The following is a 16519-nucleotide window of genomic DNA, read 5'->3' on the forward strand; positions in this document are numbered from 1 at the left end:
AAGCCTGATGACTCGGTGAAAAGCGTTGCGGGCTCATGTGTCTTTTTGCACGTCCCTGTGCCACATCATTTATGTCTGCAGCCCTGAGCATGGTGTGAACGCTGCTGGAAGACGTGATTCAGCTTTATGAGGTTGTGCGAGTCTTAGAAAGCTCCAGTCATGTCCGTGTGTGATCTGTGGTTATACAGTATGGCCGTTATATACAACGCTGGTATTATACACAGGGGCGCTCTGGGGACTGGAAGTAATAAAATATTCTGACCTAAAAAACTGCCAGAGTATGGAGCGCAGCTCTGGAGTATAATACAGGATAAGTAATGTAATGTATGTACACAGTGACTGCACCAGCAGAATAGTGAGCGCAGCTCTGGAGTATAATACAGGATGTAACTCAGGATCAATACAGGATAAGTAATGTAATGTATGTACACAGTGACTGCACCAGCAGAATAGTGAGCGCAGCTCTGGAGTATAATACAGGATAAGTAATGTAATGTATGTACACAGTGACTGCACCAGCAGAATAGTGAGCGCAGCTCTGGAGTATAATACAGGATGTAACTCAGGATCAATACAGGATAAGTAATGTAATGTATGTACACAGTGACTGTACCAGCAGAATAGTGAGCGCAGCTCTGGAGTATAATACAGGATAAGTAATGTATGTACACAGTGACTGCACCAGCAGAATAGTGAGCGCAGCTCTGGAGTATAATACAGGATGTAACTCAGGATCAGTACAGGATAAGTAATGTAATGTATGTACACAGTGACTGTACCAGCAGAATGGTGAGCGCAGCTCTGGAGTATAATACAGGATAAGTAATGTAATGTATGTACACAGTGACTGCACCAGCAGAATAGTGAGTGCAGCTCTGGAGTATAATACAGGATGTAACTCAGGATCAGTACAGGATAAGTAATGTAATGTATGTACACAGTGACTGTACCAGCAGAATAGTGAGCGCAGCTCTGTGGTATAATACAGGATGTAACTCAGGATCAGTACAGGATAAGTAATGTAATGTATGTATACAGTGACTGTACCAGCAGAATAGTGAGCGCAGCTCTGGAGTATAATACAGGATGTAACTCTGGTCAGACCAGACTATGTAGAGTTCAGGTGTTGCGGGCAGTTCTAGGGGTCAGAGTCCGCTCTATGTTGGCCGGGATATGATGTAAATGGAGGAGGTTTTGATGTCTCTGCAGTTTTTTTTGTATTTGCACTTATTCTGCTTCAAAGAAATTTACCAAAATGTATTTATAGATGACTGGTAATGATTGGTTCGGTGACTTAATATAATATAACCTTTGCCAGGCTCCTCCGCCACGTCTGTGCCAATCCTCCGCTGACATGTCTGGTCTCCGCCTTGTATATTTTCTCGCTCGGGCTTGGCACAAAGTCTCCCATTCAGGCCTCAAACTGCAGCTACAGCCAAAGCTAAACTCGGGTTTACTGCTAAGCTGTTGGGTTATGTGACTGTCCGGAGGGCAGATAAGCTGCCGTGGGTTTCCTAAGGTAACAGCTGATTGGGGCTGCAGCTTTAGATGTGACTGGAGGATAATGCATATTATAAAGTGCTGGGACTTTATTTACAACTTATTTTTTCTCCCCCTTTTATATAGGATGTAATATTGTAAGTAGTCACTCGGGTTCTGTTCAGGAGTGTTTACAGCGGTGTGAATGTTGTCAGATGCCCTTCATATTGGATCAGCTTATATTTTGGGTTCACTACCTTTGTTCTGACCTCGGCAGCACCTGTGACTTTCCCGTGCCGTCATGGCGGAGGGGCTTGTATTGCGCTGTAATAAATGGTTGATTCAGTAGACTGGATCGCCTGGGAGTTTAGTACTAATAGGTTACTTTTTAATGGGGTTGTCAGGTCTCTGGGTGACTAGTCTGCCCCTTCCCATACCTGATTGGCTAGTTGCTGGGCACATCCTGTCCCAGTCTGTACAGCTAAGCTGTAGATAAGGGACGTACAGAAGGGACGACTGCAGCTATCTGGGGTGTAGTGAATCCCTATATAGCTTCTCATGGGCTCTGCTTTGATAGTAGGGGCTTGTTTTTTGCAGCATCTTACATCGATTTCTGTCTCCCGTTGCATACAATGGCCGGCAGCTTCAGGGTGGAATTTGGTGTTGAGTTTTCAGGCAGAATCTACTCTCTCCCTCACCCAGTATAGGACATTATAGAGAAAAGCCGATGAATCGAGCACTCGGGTGAGAGAGATAAAGTGGTAATATCTGCAGCGACGTATACAAGTCCCAGCTCTGCTCCCTGTCCCTCCTTTTATTCCGTGTCCCCCTCCCCATGGCTCATTGACTTTTCCTTCTTCATGTTCTTTGTGTATGTTCAGACTTGTTGCTCCTTCATTTTCATGAAATCCTGTTTGTTTTTTCAGCTCAGTGACCGAGCGCGTGAGCGGAAAGTGCCAGTGACACGGATCGGGAGATTGGCGAACTTCGGAGGTAATGATATTCTGCTGGGTCAGAAGCTACGGGAGATCGCAGGGCGCTGTGGCTGTGCTCGCAAGTCCATTCCAGATAATCCTCTGCCATAGTCGTTCGCTACAGTGTGTCAGTGCAGGGATGAGCCTAGTGCAGTGATGGCGAACCTTTAAGAGTCCGAGTGCACAAATGGCAACCTAAAGCTCACTAATTTATCACTAAGAGCCAACACTGCGATTAATACTGTGCGGATACACAATTGTAGACCATTACAGATGCTCTGTAATAATATCACTTGTCTGCTATAAAACAGATACTGTGTGATTTTAATAATAGTGAAGGGCCCCCACACAGTACAATCTGCTCCACTGTGGCCCCCACACAGTACAATCTGCTCCACAGTGACCCCCACACAGTACAATCTGCTCCACAGTGGTCCTACACACAGTACAGTTTGCTCCACATAGTACAATCTGCTGCAAACTGGCCCCATACAGTATAATCTGTTCCACAGATGGATGCCCACAGAGAGGGCTCTGAGTGCCACCTCTGGCACACGTGCCATAGGTTCGCCATCACGGACCTAGTGCAAGGGACTTGACTGGGGAAATTTGGTGTAGCTGTCTAGACCCCTGCTGCCTTGATCCTGCAAAATGGCAGGGGTCCGGAGGACAGGGAACTGTCTAGGGGTCACATCATTGTTTTTACACTGGCATTATACTGGCAGTAGGGGGCAGTAAGGGAGTGTTTACTTTGTAGGGGTAAACTAAGGTGTCATTCTGTATGAAGGCATTATTTCATGTGAGGTAGACGAAGGGAGCACTATGGAGGCTTCATCACCATATGTTACACAGAAAAGGGCACTATTATTGTATGGCGGTACAAGTGGACGGGGTGGGAACAAAGGGGGTCCAGGGTGGGACTAAGTGGGGTTAGAAGACTATTAACATATGATAATGTTGTACATGTACAATGCAAACGTTCGCCTGATGACAGACCCCGATCATTGGATCTTTAAGTAACCTTGAGTATCCAAACGGTCCACTGACTTGTCTAGACAGGAATCTGTTGTAACAAACCCCCAGCTGTGAGAAAGATCAGAGGTTGTTCTGGTTTAATTCAGTTTTTACCAATGACCTATTCGCAGGATCTGATAAAACAATGCAGAGCTTCTAGTGGATCATGTGGCCACACAATGCCGTATACAGCCCCGGTGCCCGTGATGATATAGGATCAGAGACTAATTATAGGGGGGATAAAATACCTAAAATACTTCTGTGGTCAGATAACATGTAATGCTGAGAGTGACGGAAAACCAACTCTGTTTATCAGGAGGTGTCCACAGGGGCGGTGGGTGACAGAAGACATGGCAGTGTATGGGATTGAGCTATCAGGACGACTTCTTTATATAGTAAATGGTTACGTTGCAAATCCACATGTCTTATAGGGAGTCTGTCAGGTCTGAGGGCAGCGGAAGGTAGAGGGGGAGATGCAGAACTCTGGGATATGTAGTGGCCAAACCCCCTACTCATAGAGAGCCTGTGAGTCCTGCTTCTCCCCCTACTCATAGAGAGAGCCTGTGAGTCCTGCTTCTCCCCCTACTCATAGAGAGAGCCTGTGAGTCCTGCTTCTCCCCCTACTCATAGAGAGAGCCTGTGAGTCCTGCTTCCCCCCCCTACTCATAGAGAGCCTGTGAGTCCTGCTTCTCCCCCTACTCATAGAGCCTGTGAGTCCTGCTTCTCCCCCTACTCATAGAGAGAGCCTGTGAGTCCTGCTTCCCCCCCCTACTCATAGAGAGAGCCTGTGAGTCCTGCTTCTCCCCCTACTCATAGAGAGAGCCTGTGAGTCCTGCTTCTCCCCCTACTCATAGAGAGCCTGTGAGTCCTGCTTCCCCCCCCTACTCATAGAGAGAGCCTGTGAGTCCTGCTTCTCCCCCTACTCATAGAGAGCCTGTGAGTCCTGCTTCCCCCCCCCTACTCATAGAGAGAGCCTGTGAGTCCTGCTTCTCCCCCTACTCATAGAGAGAGCCTGTGAGTCCTGCTTCTCCCCCTACTCATAGAGAGAGCCTGTGAGTCCTGCTTCTCCCCCCTACTCAGAGAGAGCCTGTGAGTCCTGCTTCTCCCCCTACTCAGAGAGAGCCTGTGAGTCCTGCTTCTCCCCCTACTCATAGAGAGCCTGTGAGTCCTGCTTCTCCCCCCTACTCATAGAGAGCCTGTGAGTCCTGCTTCTCCCCCTACTCATAGAGAGAGCCTGTGAGTCCTCCTTCTCCCCCTACTCATAGAGAGAGCCTGTGAGTCCTGCTTCTCCCCCTACTCATAGAGAGCCTGTGAGTCCTGCTTCTCCCCCTACTCATAGAGAGAGCCTGTGAGTCCTCCTTCTCCCCCTACTCATAGAGAGAGCCTGTGAGTCCTGCTTCTCCCCCTACTCATAGAGAGCCTGTGAGTTCTGCTTCTCCCCCCTACTCATAGAGAGAGCCTGTGAGTCCTGCTTCTCCCCCTACTCATAGAGAGAGCCTGTGAGTCCTCCTTCTCCCCCTACTCATAGAGAGAGCCTGTGAGTCCTGCTTCTCCCCCTACTCATAGAGAGCCTGTGAGTTCTGCTTCTCCCCCCTACTCATAGAGAGAGCCTGTGAGTCCTGCTTCTCCCCCTACTCATAGAGAGAGCCTGTGAGTCCTGCTTCTCCCCCTACTCATAGAGAGAGCCTGTGAGTCCTGCTTCTCCCCCTACTCATAGAGAGACTGTGAGTCCTGCTCAATACATAGAAAAGAGGAATGACATTGTGGCGTTCCTATATATAATATATGTATTATATAAACTTGTATTTTGCCCCCCCAGGTTTAGCGGTGGGTCTCGGCATTGGAGCTCTTGCAGAAGTGGCAAAGAAAAGCCTAAGCCTGAAAAATGAGAATGACGGTGAGTGATCTGAGCGCGGTGTGGCAGTGTGACCTGATGTGGCGACTGCAGCCCCAAGATGGTGTCCTTTCTATGCTACATGTCCGGCTGTATCAAAGCTATGTTGTTCAGATGCAAACTCACATCTTCTGGCTGCAGTTTAGCGCGATATAGTAGAAATATTTTCATTGTGGGTGTGACTGGTGTATAATATAAGGCCATATTTAAAAAAATTTTTTAACTGAGCTTTGCTATCAGTAAGTTGGAGTATCTGCAAGGTTACTGAACATGCAGGAATATCCTACAGATCATAAAACGCAAGGCAAGAAGGGGGCTAAGTGCACCCCCAAATGGAGCGCAGCCTTTGATCCTCTGCAAAACTTCATCTTGGGGTTCGGACATAGTCTTTGGCCTGTAAGTGTCGCCTCGCTCTTAGTGACCGGCCTGATCCTTCTCTGCCAATTGTGCTTTATAATCTCATGCTGCAAACTCTCCAGGACCCGGATTATCGTGGCGAGGCCCACGTGGCTGCTATGTATGGCTCGCCTCCAGGTCACCGAGACTTATACTCTGCTGTGGTGTCTGGGAGGGGTGAACACTTCACTTTTAAAATCTTCAAGTTTCCTTTAAGCTTTTAATGATCTCGCACCCAGGACCCCGGGTCAGACAGCTGGTACCGTCTGCCTGGAGGACAGCGGGCGCCCTGGTTAGACACCTTGTACAGGTCATAGTGCATCGGGGGATTAACGTTAGAGGGAGCGGCCTGTAGAAGGGACACGCGGTGGGGCGACCTACAAAGGGGGCATTTGGATGGGTGAAAGGACCTGCAAAAAGAGCATGTGGGTGGGGGGTGCCTACTAAAGGGACATGGCGGCATCGGCAGAGAAGTGACCTGCAAAAGGGGCATGTGGGTGGAGGCAACACGGAAGACTAACATGGGGTTCAGGCATGGTGACACCGCTGATTCTGTCTGCACCGTCCTTGGGAGTCTAAATGGCTGCCAGCCCAGATTTCCTTATGACCCAGTTGACCTGTGTGAGTGTAAAAAATACAAATGGGCAGTAAAAATCCCCATTCCCCCCGCACGGTCCGATGTATTATTCACCCCGGCTTTATAGACTGTTGACTGATCTTGGTAAAATGACCTGGATCCACTAACAGAAACCCAACACCCCCTCTAAATGGACAACTGATACCCTGACACCTCTCAGCTATTCCTGGTTGTTTTCCGCTTGGGGCAGTGCCCAGGAATGTGCCCTCTCTCTGCTGCAGCGGGCGTGGGCTTATTGTTTATTGTGGATCGGCCGAACCCTCAGGCTTTGCTTTGGCTTGTTGCTGAGTAAACGCCAATGATTTATGTTCTTTATATTGGCCACGTTGGTGTAAGCCTACTCGCTGGGCTCGGCAGGTCGGGTGAAGTTGGGCAGTTGTGCCGTTACTTTAGGCTTATTGGTCACCTTAATGGCGCCCTCTTGGATTTTGTACTAGTGACATCACTATTCTATCACTGATATGACTCTGGGGGTCATGACCTGACTAATACTCAGGATAGACGAGTCTCCCCCTCCCCCTCGCCCTCAACTACTTGGCTACACAGTCTGATATATACTGGCCTAGACTGACGCACTGCAACAAACCCTCAGCTGTTAGAGCAGGACCATGGTTGGTTTCCCTCTCCTGCCCTGTGACATATTGACACGGGATGTGACATCTTCATTCTCATTTTCATATCATTTCATTTCAGGCAAAAAATCTGTCATGGACTCCAGCCCCTTCTTATCAGAAGCCAATGCCGAGCGGATCGTGCGGACCTTGTGTAAAGTTCGTGGCGCTGCCCTGAAGCTCGGCCAGATGTTGAGTATTCAAGGTAATGTCGCCATGTAGTGATATCGCTCCCAGCGCACACGACCTTTCATCGGCCGGTTCACAGCGGTCTGTGCTCTGGGACTGGCTGTGCAGATGATCCCTGGACCCTGTTGTGTGGTCCACGATGTGAGGCTATGAATGTGTGCTGTTCATCCTGAGCTTCCTGGTTCATGGATAATTTCCAAAATCTCTGTCAGAGAGATAGAGATGTATCTGTGGCAGTGGCGATTTCTAAGGCAGGTGGGTGTCTGTAGAGGCTCCCCGCTATGCTTATAGGGGTCCTCCAGTCTGTCTCTTTTGACTGGCTTCATCCAGGGGGGTTTAGATGCTGTTTCTAGAGGTTCTGGGCTCTAGAACGTGATTGGAACCAATGCCCGGTCCCTGGGCCACTCCACTGCCGCCTCCCCTACTTGTGCTATGTGGGCTGCCAGGTTATAGGAAAACCAGCCCCCATGATACAGGCAAGTCATGGTGAGCTCAGGAATGGAGGAGGACGACCTGGGATCGGGGTACTGTTCTGATCATGTGATACACAGTCTGAACCAGCCTGAAACCCCGATGTGAAAAGTCAAAACAAAACTCTGGAGATTTACTTTGGTCCTTAATAGAGATGAGCAAACGCTGTTCGGATCAGCTGATCTAGTCCTTAATATTTGAAGAAGAGTCCTCAGACGAGTGCGGGGTCTTCTCTATTCTATACCAGACCCTTCACCATACATGGCCCAGTGACACTTCACTTCAATGGGGCTGATCCGCAGAAGTGTCACATGACTGGATGTGGTGTCAGAAGAAGATTTGTCAAACCGTCCCAAAATCTGACACTGATCACCTGTCCCAAGTATAAGCCGTCAATATAAAGTTCCAAAATCCTGAGAGTCCTTTAGGCTGCGGTCACATGGAGTTTTTTGGTCAGGAAATGGACTCGAATTCCTCCTCCAAAAAAGTTTCGAGTGTATATACTATAGGGTGTGTGTATTATATTAGTATTGTGTATTCTGAATCATTTCATGTACTGTGTAGAATTTGTTCCGTATTTGCCCCTTTACCCCCCACCTGTTACATTCACTTCCTGACCTTTGGGTCTCTCCATTCGCCCAGAGCGCGGTCACCTAATCTGTGTAAACTCCCCATCAGCGCGATTAATTTGGGAACTGTAAATCTTTTTTCCGAGGCTGCCGGTGTGAGGTTCTTAATCTGTGCAGAATGTTCCTCGTCTTGTTTACAGCAGCCATTGTGTCCCCCGCCGCCTTCCCGCAGTCCTGTCTTGACAGATCGCAGTCACCGCCATGCAGGACACTGCGTAACATGGCGAGGTGGTGAGGTTCGGAAACAGCGGGTGGCGCCTACAGGAGTGGAGCCTTCTAATGAGTTTTTACTCATTGCCATGGAGAGTGTCGTGTTTGTCTTAAAGGGGTCCTGCGTTACTTTAAGAATTCTGTCCCACCTTAGCAACTTATCTCATAGCACTGGATAAGGGGCCACGTTACAGATTCATATGCCCATTTGAGATGGGTTGGGCACCACGGATCAGGGAGGATTTTCTCTCCAGTATGGTGGCTTCCGCCCCTATAGTGTGGTGCTCGGTCATAGGCTCGTACGTTCGGTGGTCTTACTGCCTGAGTCTCTGTACGAGGGGAGCTTTTTTGGCTGCCCTTACAGGCCGGTGTAATAACTGGCCCAGCAGCTGTTGTTGTACAAGACCACTGGTCTTCATGTCACCGCCTTCTCCTATTATTGTAATGCACTCGCTGTACTCGGAAGGAACGCTCTGCTGCGGTGCCAGCTCTTCGTGTTCTCACATATCAGACGTATAACATCACCTCTCCCAGCGCAGAGGAGCACAGCGACCCGAACTCTGCTCCTGCCTGACCAGATGGGGGGAGAGCGAATAAACAGGCTGTGCAAACACTGTATGTAACGGGACCTGCCGAAACCCTGGAGAGTCCTGCAGAAGGTTATTCTAAGAGTAATGGAGATCCAAAATAAGCTGCAGATACCAAACATGTTGGATTCCCCCCCCCATAAACTTGTACATGCTTTTGCAGCAGCTGCTTGACCCTGAGGTTCACTGTTCAGCTCATTGTCTAGGGTAAGAGAGTCCTAAATTCAGATTATACAAGCACCATTTATAGATACTCCAGGACCACAAAGTGTCCGCTCTCTGCCAGGTGTAAGCCTTGACCTCCATTCCTGCTTGCCTTGCTTGTCCTTGGCGTTCTCCGTATGTGCCAGTGCTCTTATGGCGACCTCTCCTCTTTCCTCGTAGTCCAGTCCAGGACATTTCCACTCTTGGTTGCCGGCAGCTTGTTATGGGTTATTAATAACGGCTGGCGCGGCCCCCGGGTATGTGGCCTGGCAGATTTATGATGAGTAAGTGGACTCTGTGATCTCCTCAGAAGTGCGGTGACTGCTTGTCCTCAGCACTTGTGGGTTGTTGCCCAACAATGGCAGGGACTGGCCTGGTCTATTTACAGCCGCCGTCCATTGTCATGTTGTTTTCTGCAGCTGCTGTTCTCCTGAAATGAACACCGAGGGGTGAGGGGGGGGGGGGGGGGGGAGACATATTGGTCAGTGATGATGACAACCTCATGTCATCCTCCAGAAATACAAACTACCTCAACTTGTCCCTTTGTCTCTGTACAGATGATGCCTTTATCAATCCGCAGCTGCAGAAGGTCTTTGAAAGGGTGCGACAGAGCGCCGACTTCATGCCTATCAAGCAAATGACGGTGAGTCTCGGCTGCCGGTGACCAACTCTAGATCTACAGAAATCTACTAGAAATGGTCATTGTGTTCAACCAAGAGCTTCAGGACAGAGCTGAACCTGCAGTAAATCCTACAGCACTGCTAGAGGAGCCCGATATTCAGTATTAGTTGTACATCTTGTGGTTTAGGGCAGTGAAAAGGTTAATGCTGCCTACCTGGGGTCCTGTGGTTATTCATCTTTAGGCTCCAGCATCGTCCTGGTGGTACCTTCCTATTTCTCTTTACACTGGTCATAGAGAGAACTGTGCAGCCATACAGCTCTCTGATTGGGCAGAACAATTTTAGGTGCAGGGTCCTCACCCTTAATGGGGTAATAGCATTGTGTGAGATTACCTTGCACTGGTCATAGCTGTGACTGTATACAGGATTGTGCAGCTGTATCTATATGTATGACTGCCCAGTTCTCTCTAGGATTATAACGGGTGCTTCGGGAGTGAAACCTCCTCCTGCAAAATCAGCCGTATTCTTTATCATCTTTAATGTATTAATAATGTATTTTGTCACCTTACGGGTAGATCCATGAAAAGGTTTCTCTCTGCGCTGGTCATAGCTTTGAGTGCAGGGAGTGTATAGAGAGAACTGTGCAGCAGAGCGATTCAACAGCTGTAGTATTTCTCCTCCCCATTAATGGGTTAATGTATTTTGTTACCATGCCTTGTCCTGGCTGTAACTACCTGTTAATCCTCGCACTGGTCGTAGAGATGAGTGTATACAGCTGTATCTGTATGACTGCACAGTTCTCTCTACGATTGGGCAGAGCTTTTCAGCCTCTGTGTCCCTTTTTGTCAACTTTTAATGTGTTTTGTGACTCTATCAACAGAAAACCCTAAACGCTGACCTGGGGTACAACTGGAGGGACAAGCTGGAGTTCTTTGAGGAACGGCCATTCGCTGCTGCCTCCATTGGACAGGTCCACCTGGCTCGTCTCAAGGATGGAAGAGAAGTTGCCATGAAAATTCAGGTTGGTCTCTTCCACTTCTGGGCTTTCTGGGTCACTGACGCGCTCCTTCCTGGCAGCCAGCCATTTGGTTTCCATGTTTTTAACCTTTCTTGCGTTTGGTTCCTTCTTCAGTACCCCGGGGTGGCTCAGAGCATTCACAGCGATGTGACTAATCTCATGACTGTCCTCAACATGAGCAACGCTCTGCCTGAAGGTAAGATCTGGATATAATGATGTCCTCCCAGTCTCTATGGTTTCGGGGCCTTTCATCCGTACACTCTCGGAGACGTTACCTTGAGGCTTTCTATGTCCCGATAATTAATATGTCTCTGCCCACCGGTCTGTGTCCCCCAACAATGACTCCATTCAGCCGACGCCGGTGACCAGGTCTCCTGTGGACTCAGGAAGGATTACATGATGATTATTTCTCTTGCAGGTCTGTTCCCTGAGCATCTGATAGAAGTCCTGAGCCGCGAGCTGGCCCTGGAGTGCGACTACAAGAGAGAGGCCGCCTGTGCAAAGAAATTCAAGTACGTCCTCCCCAACTTATTTAAAGGGGTGGTTGATAAGTCCCCATCTAAGCCCTAGTAAGTTAGAGAGCAGATACAAAGAGCATCTCAGTCCTGGAGGACCCAGCACACATTACAACACACATCATTCATGTAATACTACATTTCTCCTGTGGGGGAGCTGCAGGGAAACTGAACACTTGCTGCCTGGTTTCCCCATTGGTCATAACAGATTTATTGGTGCTCAGGAAGTTTTCTATTAACCAAAGTGCAGCCCTTCTTTACTTTGTAGGTCATAAACCTGCAGGAGACATCCGGCAGCAGTAAAATAACATGTCCGAGCTCCGTATGTTTTACTGTATGAATTGGGCAAGGCTGAATGACTCTGTGCTCATTCCTTGTATTGGCTCTTCCCAGGGAGCTGCTGAATGACCACCCCTTCTTCTACGTGCCCGCAGTCGTGGACGAGCTGTGTAGCGAGCACGTCCTGACCACTGAGCTGGTGACCGGTTTCCCTCTTGACCAAGCAGAGCAGTTGAGCCAGGAGACTCGCAATGAGGTGAGAGACTTGGGATACGGTGATAGCTAGCAGTAGCAGATGTCCACCATAATGGATTCCCTTTTGAAAGGGCTACCTACAGCATCGGTGGTAAGTCCTGGGGCCCTCGTTGATCACAAGATCCAGTCCTGTGCCCTGTGTTTGGACATGGATATCTGAGCGTTGGTCACTGAGAGATTAGACAAGTCCTCAATATCAGACCAGTGCTGCTCTGACATTGGACAGCTGATCAGCGGAGGTGCTACTTTGCTTGCCTTGGTCTGTGCTTGCTCACCACTTACTTGATAGTGGCAGTGCTTGGTATTGCAGCTTGTCCGCTTAGATGGTGTGCAGTTAGATAGAATGTGACCTGTAATACATCGCACGCGCACACACACACTCTGATATTGATAGATTAACCCTAACCCTAAGGCATCAGTCGCCTACTCCAAGACCAGAAAGCCCCTTCACATTTAAAGTGATTGTCAGGGCCGCACTTGTCCAAAGACTGAGCCACATAAACTTCAATGCTGCAATACCGCTTGCCGCCTATAGATAAGGGTGGCGATGTTTATATATGGGAGGACTCTCTCAGAATGGTTCGCTGTCCCTTTAACAGCAGAGTGCCCTGTACGTGTAGGTTCGGCCTCGGTGAGTTTGTCTCCGTTGTGTTTTTCATGTTCTGCTATTTTGGGTTATTTAAGGAGAAACTTGTTTTTACATTCAACAATCTGCGTCTTGTCCCGACCCTGTCTACACCGGCAGGAGAGCAGAGCAAACAAACCGGGGTGTCACCCGACCCCGCACTGACCTCCAAAACACAATATAGGCCCCACCTGCTGGATAAAGGGGTAACTGTTATTGTGGATCTGTGTGGCGGGGTAAGCTTCAGGGCACGTTCTTGTAGTTTTGGGGTTTTTACTTTACCAATAAGCCTGTATTGATGGCAGGGGTTGCCGTAGTTCCTGTATGAAACCAATAGGGGGCCCCTCCTTGGCAGTCGTTCCCAGTGCTGCTCTCCTCGTGTTCTCGCACTAGTGACCTTCAGTGACCTTGAGCAGCGTCCGCGGGTTGTGTGCCCGGAACGTGTCTGCTGGGTGACAGATCCTGCTCTACAGCTGCTGCCCTGGAGCGCGGCCACATCCCGCCTATGGCTGCCATCACATGCCCAAAATAACACCCTGACCCTCCATATGTGGCACAAGGGTGCTGGAAAGTTACCGCTAGTAAACAGAGAAATTACCGGAGAGGAGAACCTGCAACGAGGCAGCGCTTGGGGGGGGGGGGGGGGTTTAAGGTTCTAGAAGCCACTACAGTAATGACAAGTGTGAGGGATTATTGGGGGTATTATGCTGCATAATACACACCTCGGCTGCTGCAGCACCTCATAATACACACCTCAGCTGCTGCAGCACCTCATAATACACACCTCAGCTGCTGCAGAACCTCATAATACACACCTCAGCTGCTGCAGCACCTCATAATACACACCTCAGCTGCTGCAGAACCTCATAATACACACCTCAGCTGCTGCAGAACCTCATAATACACACCTCAGCTGCTGCAGAACCTCATAATACACACCTCAGCTGCTGCAGAACCCCATAATACACAACTCAGCTGCTGCAGAACCTCATAATACACACCTCAGCTGCTGCAGAACCTCATAACACACACCTCAGCTGCTGCAGAACCTCATAATACACACCTCAGCTGCTGCAGAACCTCATAACACACACCTCAGCTGCTGCAGAACCTCATAATACACACCTCAGCTGCTGCAGAACCTCATAATACACACCTCAGCTGCTGCAGAACCTCATAATACACACCTCAGCTGCTGCAGAACCTCATAATACACACCTCAGCTGCTGCAGAACCTCATAATACACACCTCAGCTGCTGCAGAACCTCATAATACACACCTCAGCTGCTGCAGAACCTCATAATGCCCATACTGACTTGCCTTTGATCCACCATGCAGCTGTAAAGATGCCCCTGCAGTCACTTGGGGGTCACCTAGGGCTCCTCTGGAGTTGTTTGGGGGTCCCCCCTCTGGCTGTAGCGGGGCGCACTTACTGACCCCCAGTGTTGGGGCGGCCGCTCTTCTATAGCCCTGACTGTCTTTTATGAAGGTCTTGGAGTAAAACTCTCATCCTCCTCCTCCTCCTTCTCCTCCAGATCTGTGAGAACATCCTGAACCTGTGTCTGAGGGAGCTCTTCGAGTTTCGCTTCATGCAGACCGACCCGAACTGGTCCAACTTCTTCTATGACCCCGACCTGAAAAAGGTAAAGTGAACGTGCCCTTAAAGGGGCGGCGCTCATTGTCCAGTCTGCCAGTCAGCTGCTGTGCCGTCCTCAGGTTGTGGATCGGGCCTTGTCCTGGCTTTGGCCCTTCAGTTTATTCACATATAGCACTGCTGCCCCTTCTGGATATAAACAGTACTGCAAGTTTTACTTTCTGCAGTATTTTCTTGCATTGCCGCCATCTTATCCTTCTGGGACCTTATATTAAGCCGCCCGTGACCCTTTTCTGTATATGCCATAGGTCGCCTTGCTGGATTTCGGAGCTACGCGCGGCTTCGATGAGCAGTTCACAGACACTTATATTGAGGTGGGTGCGTTATATTGTATGATCTCCTCCTGTCCTGGGCGATCATGTGACTCTCTAGTAGTTGTGTCATGGCCGCTTTCAGACCCGCTCACCCACCGCCCGTATGTTTGGCTTTTCAGATAATTCGCGCAGCAGCCGACAAAGACCGAGAGCGGCTCCTGAAGAAGTCCATAGAGATGAAATTCCTCACCGGTTACGAGTCGAAGGTAAGTCTTAAAGAATCGGAGCCTCTTGTAGCGGCCAATCCGATTCCGTCTCACTTACCAGCTCCGGTTAGAGTAAATAATGAAATCTGATTGGCTCCTGACTGTGTCTTCCTCTTCTCGCCCCTCCTCCTCCTCAGGCCATGGAGAACGCGCACCTTGAGGCGGTCCTGATCCTCGGCGAGGCCTTTGCTTCGGACACACCATTCGACTTTGGGTCTCAGAGCACCACGGAGAGGATCCATCGCCTGATCCCCGTCATGTTAAAGCACCGGCTCATCCCCCCGCCAGAGGAGACCTACTCCCTGCACCGCAAAATGGGCGGCTCCTTCCTCATCTGCTCCAAGCTGAAGGCCGCCATCTCCTGCAAGAACATGTTTGAGGAGGCGTATAGCAATTACTGGAAGGGCAAAGAGCACAAGAAGCCTTAAAGGGCCGGACTGTCCGATTGTCGTAGGTTGCGCTCTAATCGCCAGCCGGGTTTCTCAATTATCATTAGAGCGCCACCGGTGAGGGCGGAGTCACGGCCGCCATGATCGACTCAAACCCAGAGACGTTTTTGGTTCCTTATGAGCCCCGAGTAGGAAATTAGACTGTGGCTGTAATGGAGCTGATCCTGAGGAAGGTCTTGGAGGAGAAATCTCCGAGATCGTATCTCCGGATGACACTGGTTTGGCGTGATGGGAGAGCGGCGTCACCCCGACCGCGGAGAAGTGAGTGGGACACTCAGATTTTGTATTTTGGCTTTTTATATAAGCGAGAAGGATCGGTAATCTCACTTTATTACTTCTGGTTATGAATTTTTTTTTTTCTTGCAATTAAGTAAAATTAAACGCTTTTTGTACCGTAACGAATGAATCTAATCGGGGGAGGGGACATGGATTTGTAATGTGATTAACCCTTAATTTACCAAGCTTGTATTTTGTCTGGAGAGGTGATACATGTATATGCACAAGTCGCCTTATGAGCTGTGTCTGATTAAAGGGCAATTACATTTATTTCTACCATATGTAATAACTGTCGAGGCCACAAGGTGGCGCCATTTATAGCACAACAATGGGGTTAGGCTAAATCCACATGTCAGGGTGTCCTGTTTGTGTCCTCCTGTCAATACTAGAGGTGACCGACTGTTCTATGTGATGGTCCTCACATCATGACACCAGCAGGGGGCAGTGTGTGACTCCACAGCACAGGCAGGATTGAAGCGCTCACCACGAGGCCTCTATAACCACCGACCCCCAACACCACCTAGCGGTGAGGACCGAACCGCCAAGATGGCAGCAATTCATCGACAAGACCCTTCTGCTTGTCAGTACAATGAAGTCTCCTCAACTGGGCAAATGTCTGAGCGCATCAGAGTCTTGTCTAATAGTCAACAATATCTCACCAAGAGGTACACTACCCAAAGGTATCCACTGAGAGCCTTTTCATATAGGGAATCCCTTGTGGTAAGACCCAGTGCCTGATCATATCCCACATGTAATCCTTTATATATGTGCCTGAGACAGAACTGCAGCACCTCTGACAAAAAATTTTTCCCACAGTGGCTGCACCAGCAAAATAGTGAGCGCAGCTCTGGAGTATAATACAGGATAAGTAATGTAATGTACACAGTGACTGTACCAGCAGAATAGTGAGCGCAGCTCTGGAGTATAATATAGGATGTAACTAAGGATCAGTACAGGATAAGTAATGTAATGTATGTACACAGTGACTGTACCAGCAGAATAGTGAGCGCAG

At 49.2% G+C, this 16519-nt stretch overlaps 1 protein-coding gene across 2 annotated transcripts in view; it reads left to right on the top strand.

The window, feature by feature from the left end:
* COQ8A (coenzyme Q8A) overlaps positions 1–15777 on the top strand; it is a 28510-nt gene extending 12733 nt beyond the window's left edge. For both annotated transcript variants that reach the window (XM_075267229.1, XM_075267230.1), the window contains exons 4-15: positions 2406–2472; positions 5287–5364; positions 7088–7210; positions 9853–9938; positions 10796–10936; positions 11048–11129; positions 11352–11445; positions 11842–11983; positions 14144–14251; positions 14511–14576; positions 14696–14782; positions 14920–15777. In XM_075267229.1, coding sequence (XP_075123330.1) covers positions 2406–2472; positions 5287–5364; positions 7088–7210; positions 9853–9938; positions 10796–10936; positions 11048–11129; positions 11352–11445; positions 11842–11983; positions 14144–14251; positions 14511–14576; positions 14696–14782; positions 14920–15210 — 1365 coding nt within the window. In that variant the 3' untranslated portion in view covers positions 15211–15777. The remainder of the gene's footprint in view (positions 1–2405; positions 2473–5286; positions 5365–7087; positions 7211–9852; positions 9939–10795; positions 10937–11047; positions 11130–11351; positions 11446–11841; positions 11984–14143; positions 14252–14510; positions 14577–14695; positions 14783–14919) is intronic.
* Positions 15778–16519: the final 742 nt, after the last annotated feature.

The sequence above is a fragment of the Leptodactylus fuscus genome, chromosome 3 (genome assembly GCF_031893055.1).
Source record: "Leptodactylus fuscus isolate aLepFus1 chromosome 3, aLepFus1.hap2, whole genome shotgun sequence".
Taxonomy (NCBI): Eukaryota; Metazoa; Chordata; class Amphibia; order Anura; family Leptodactylidae; genus Leptodactylus; species Leptodactylus fuscus.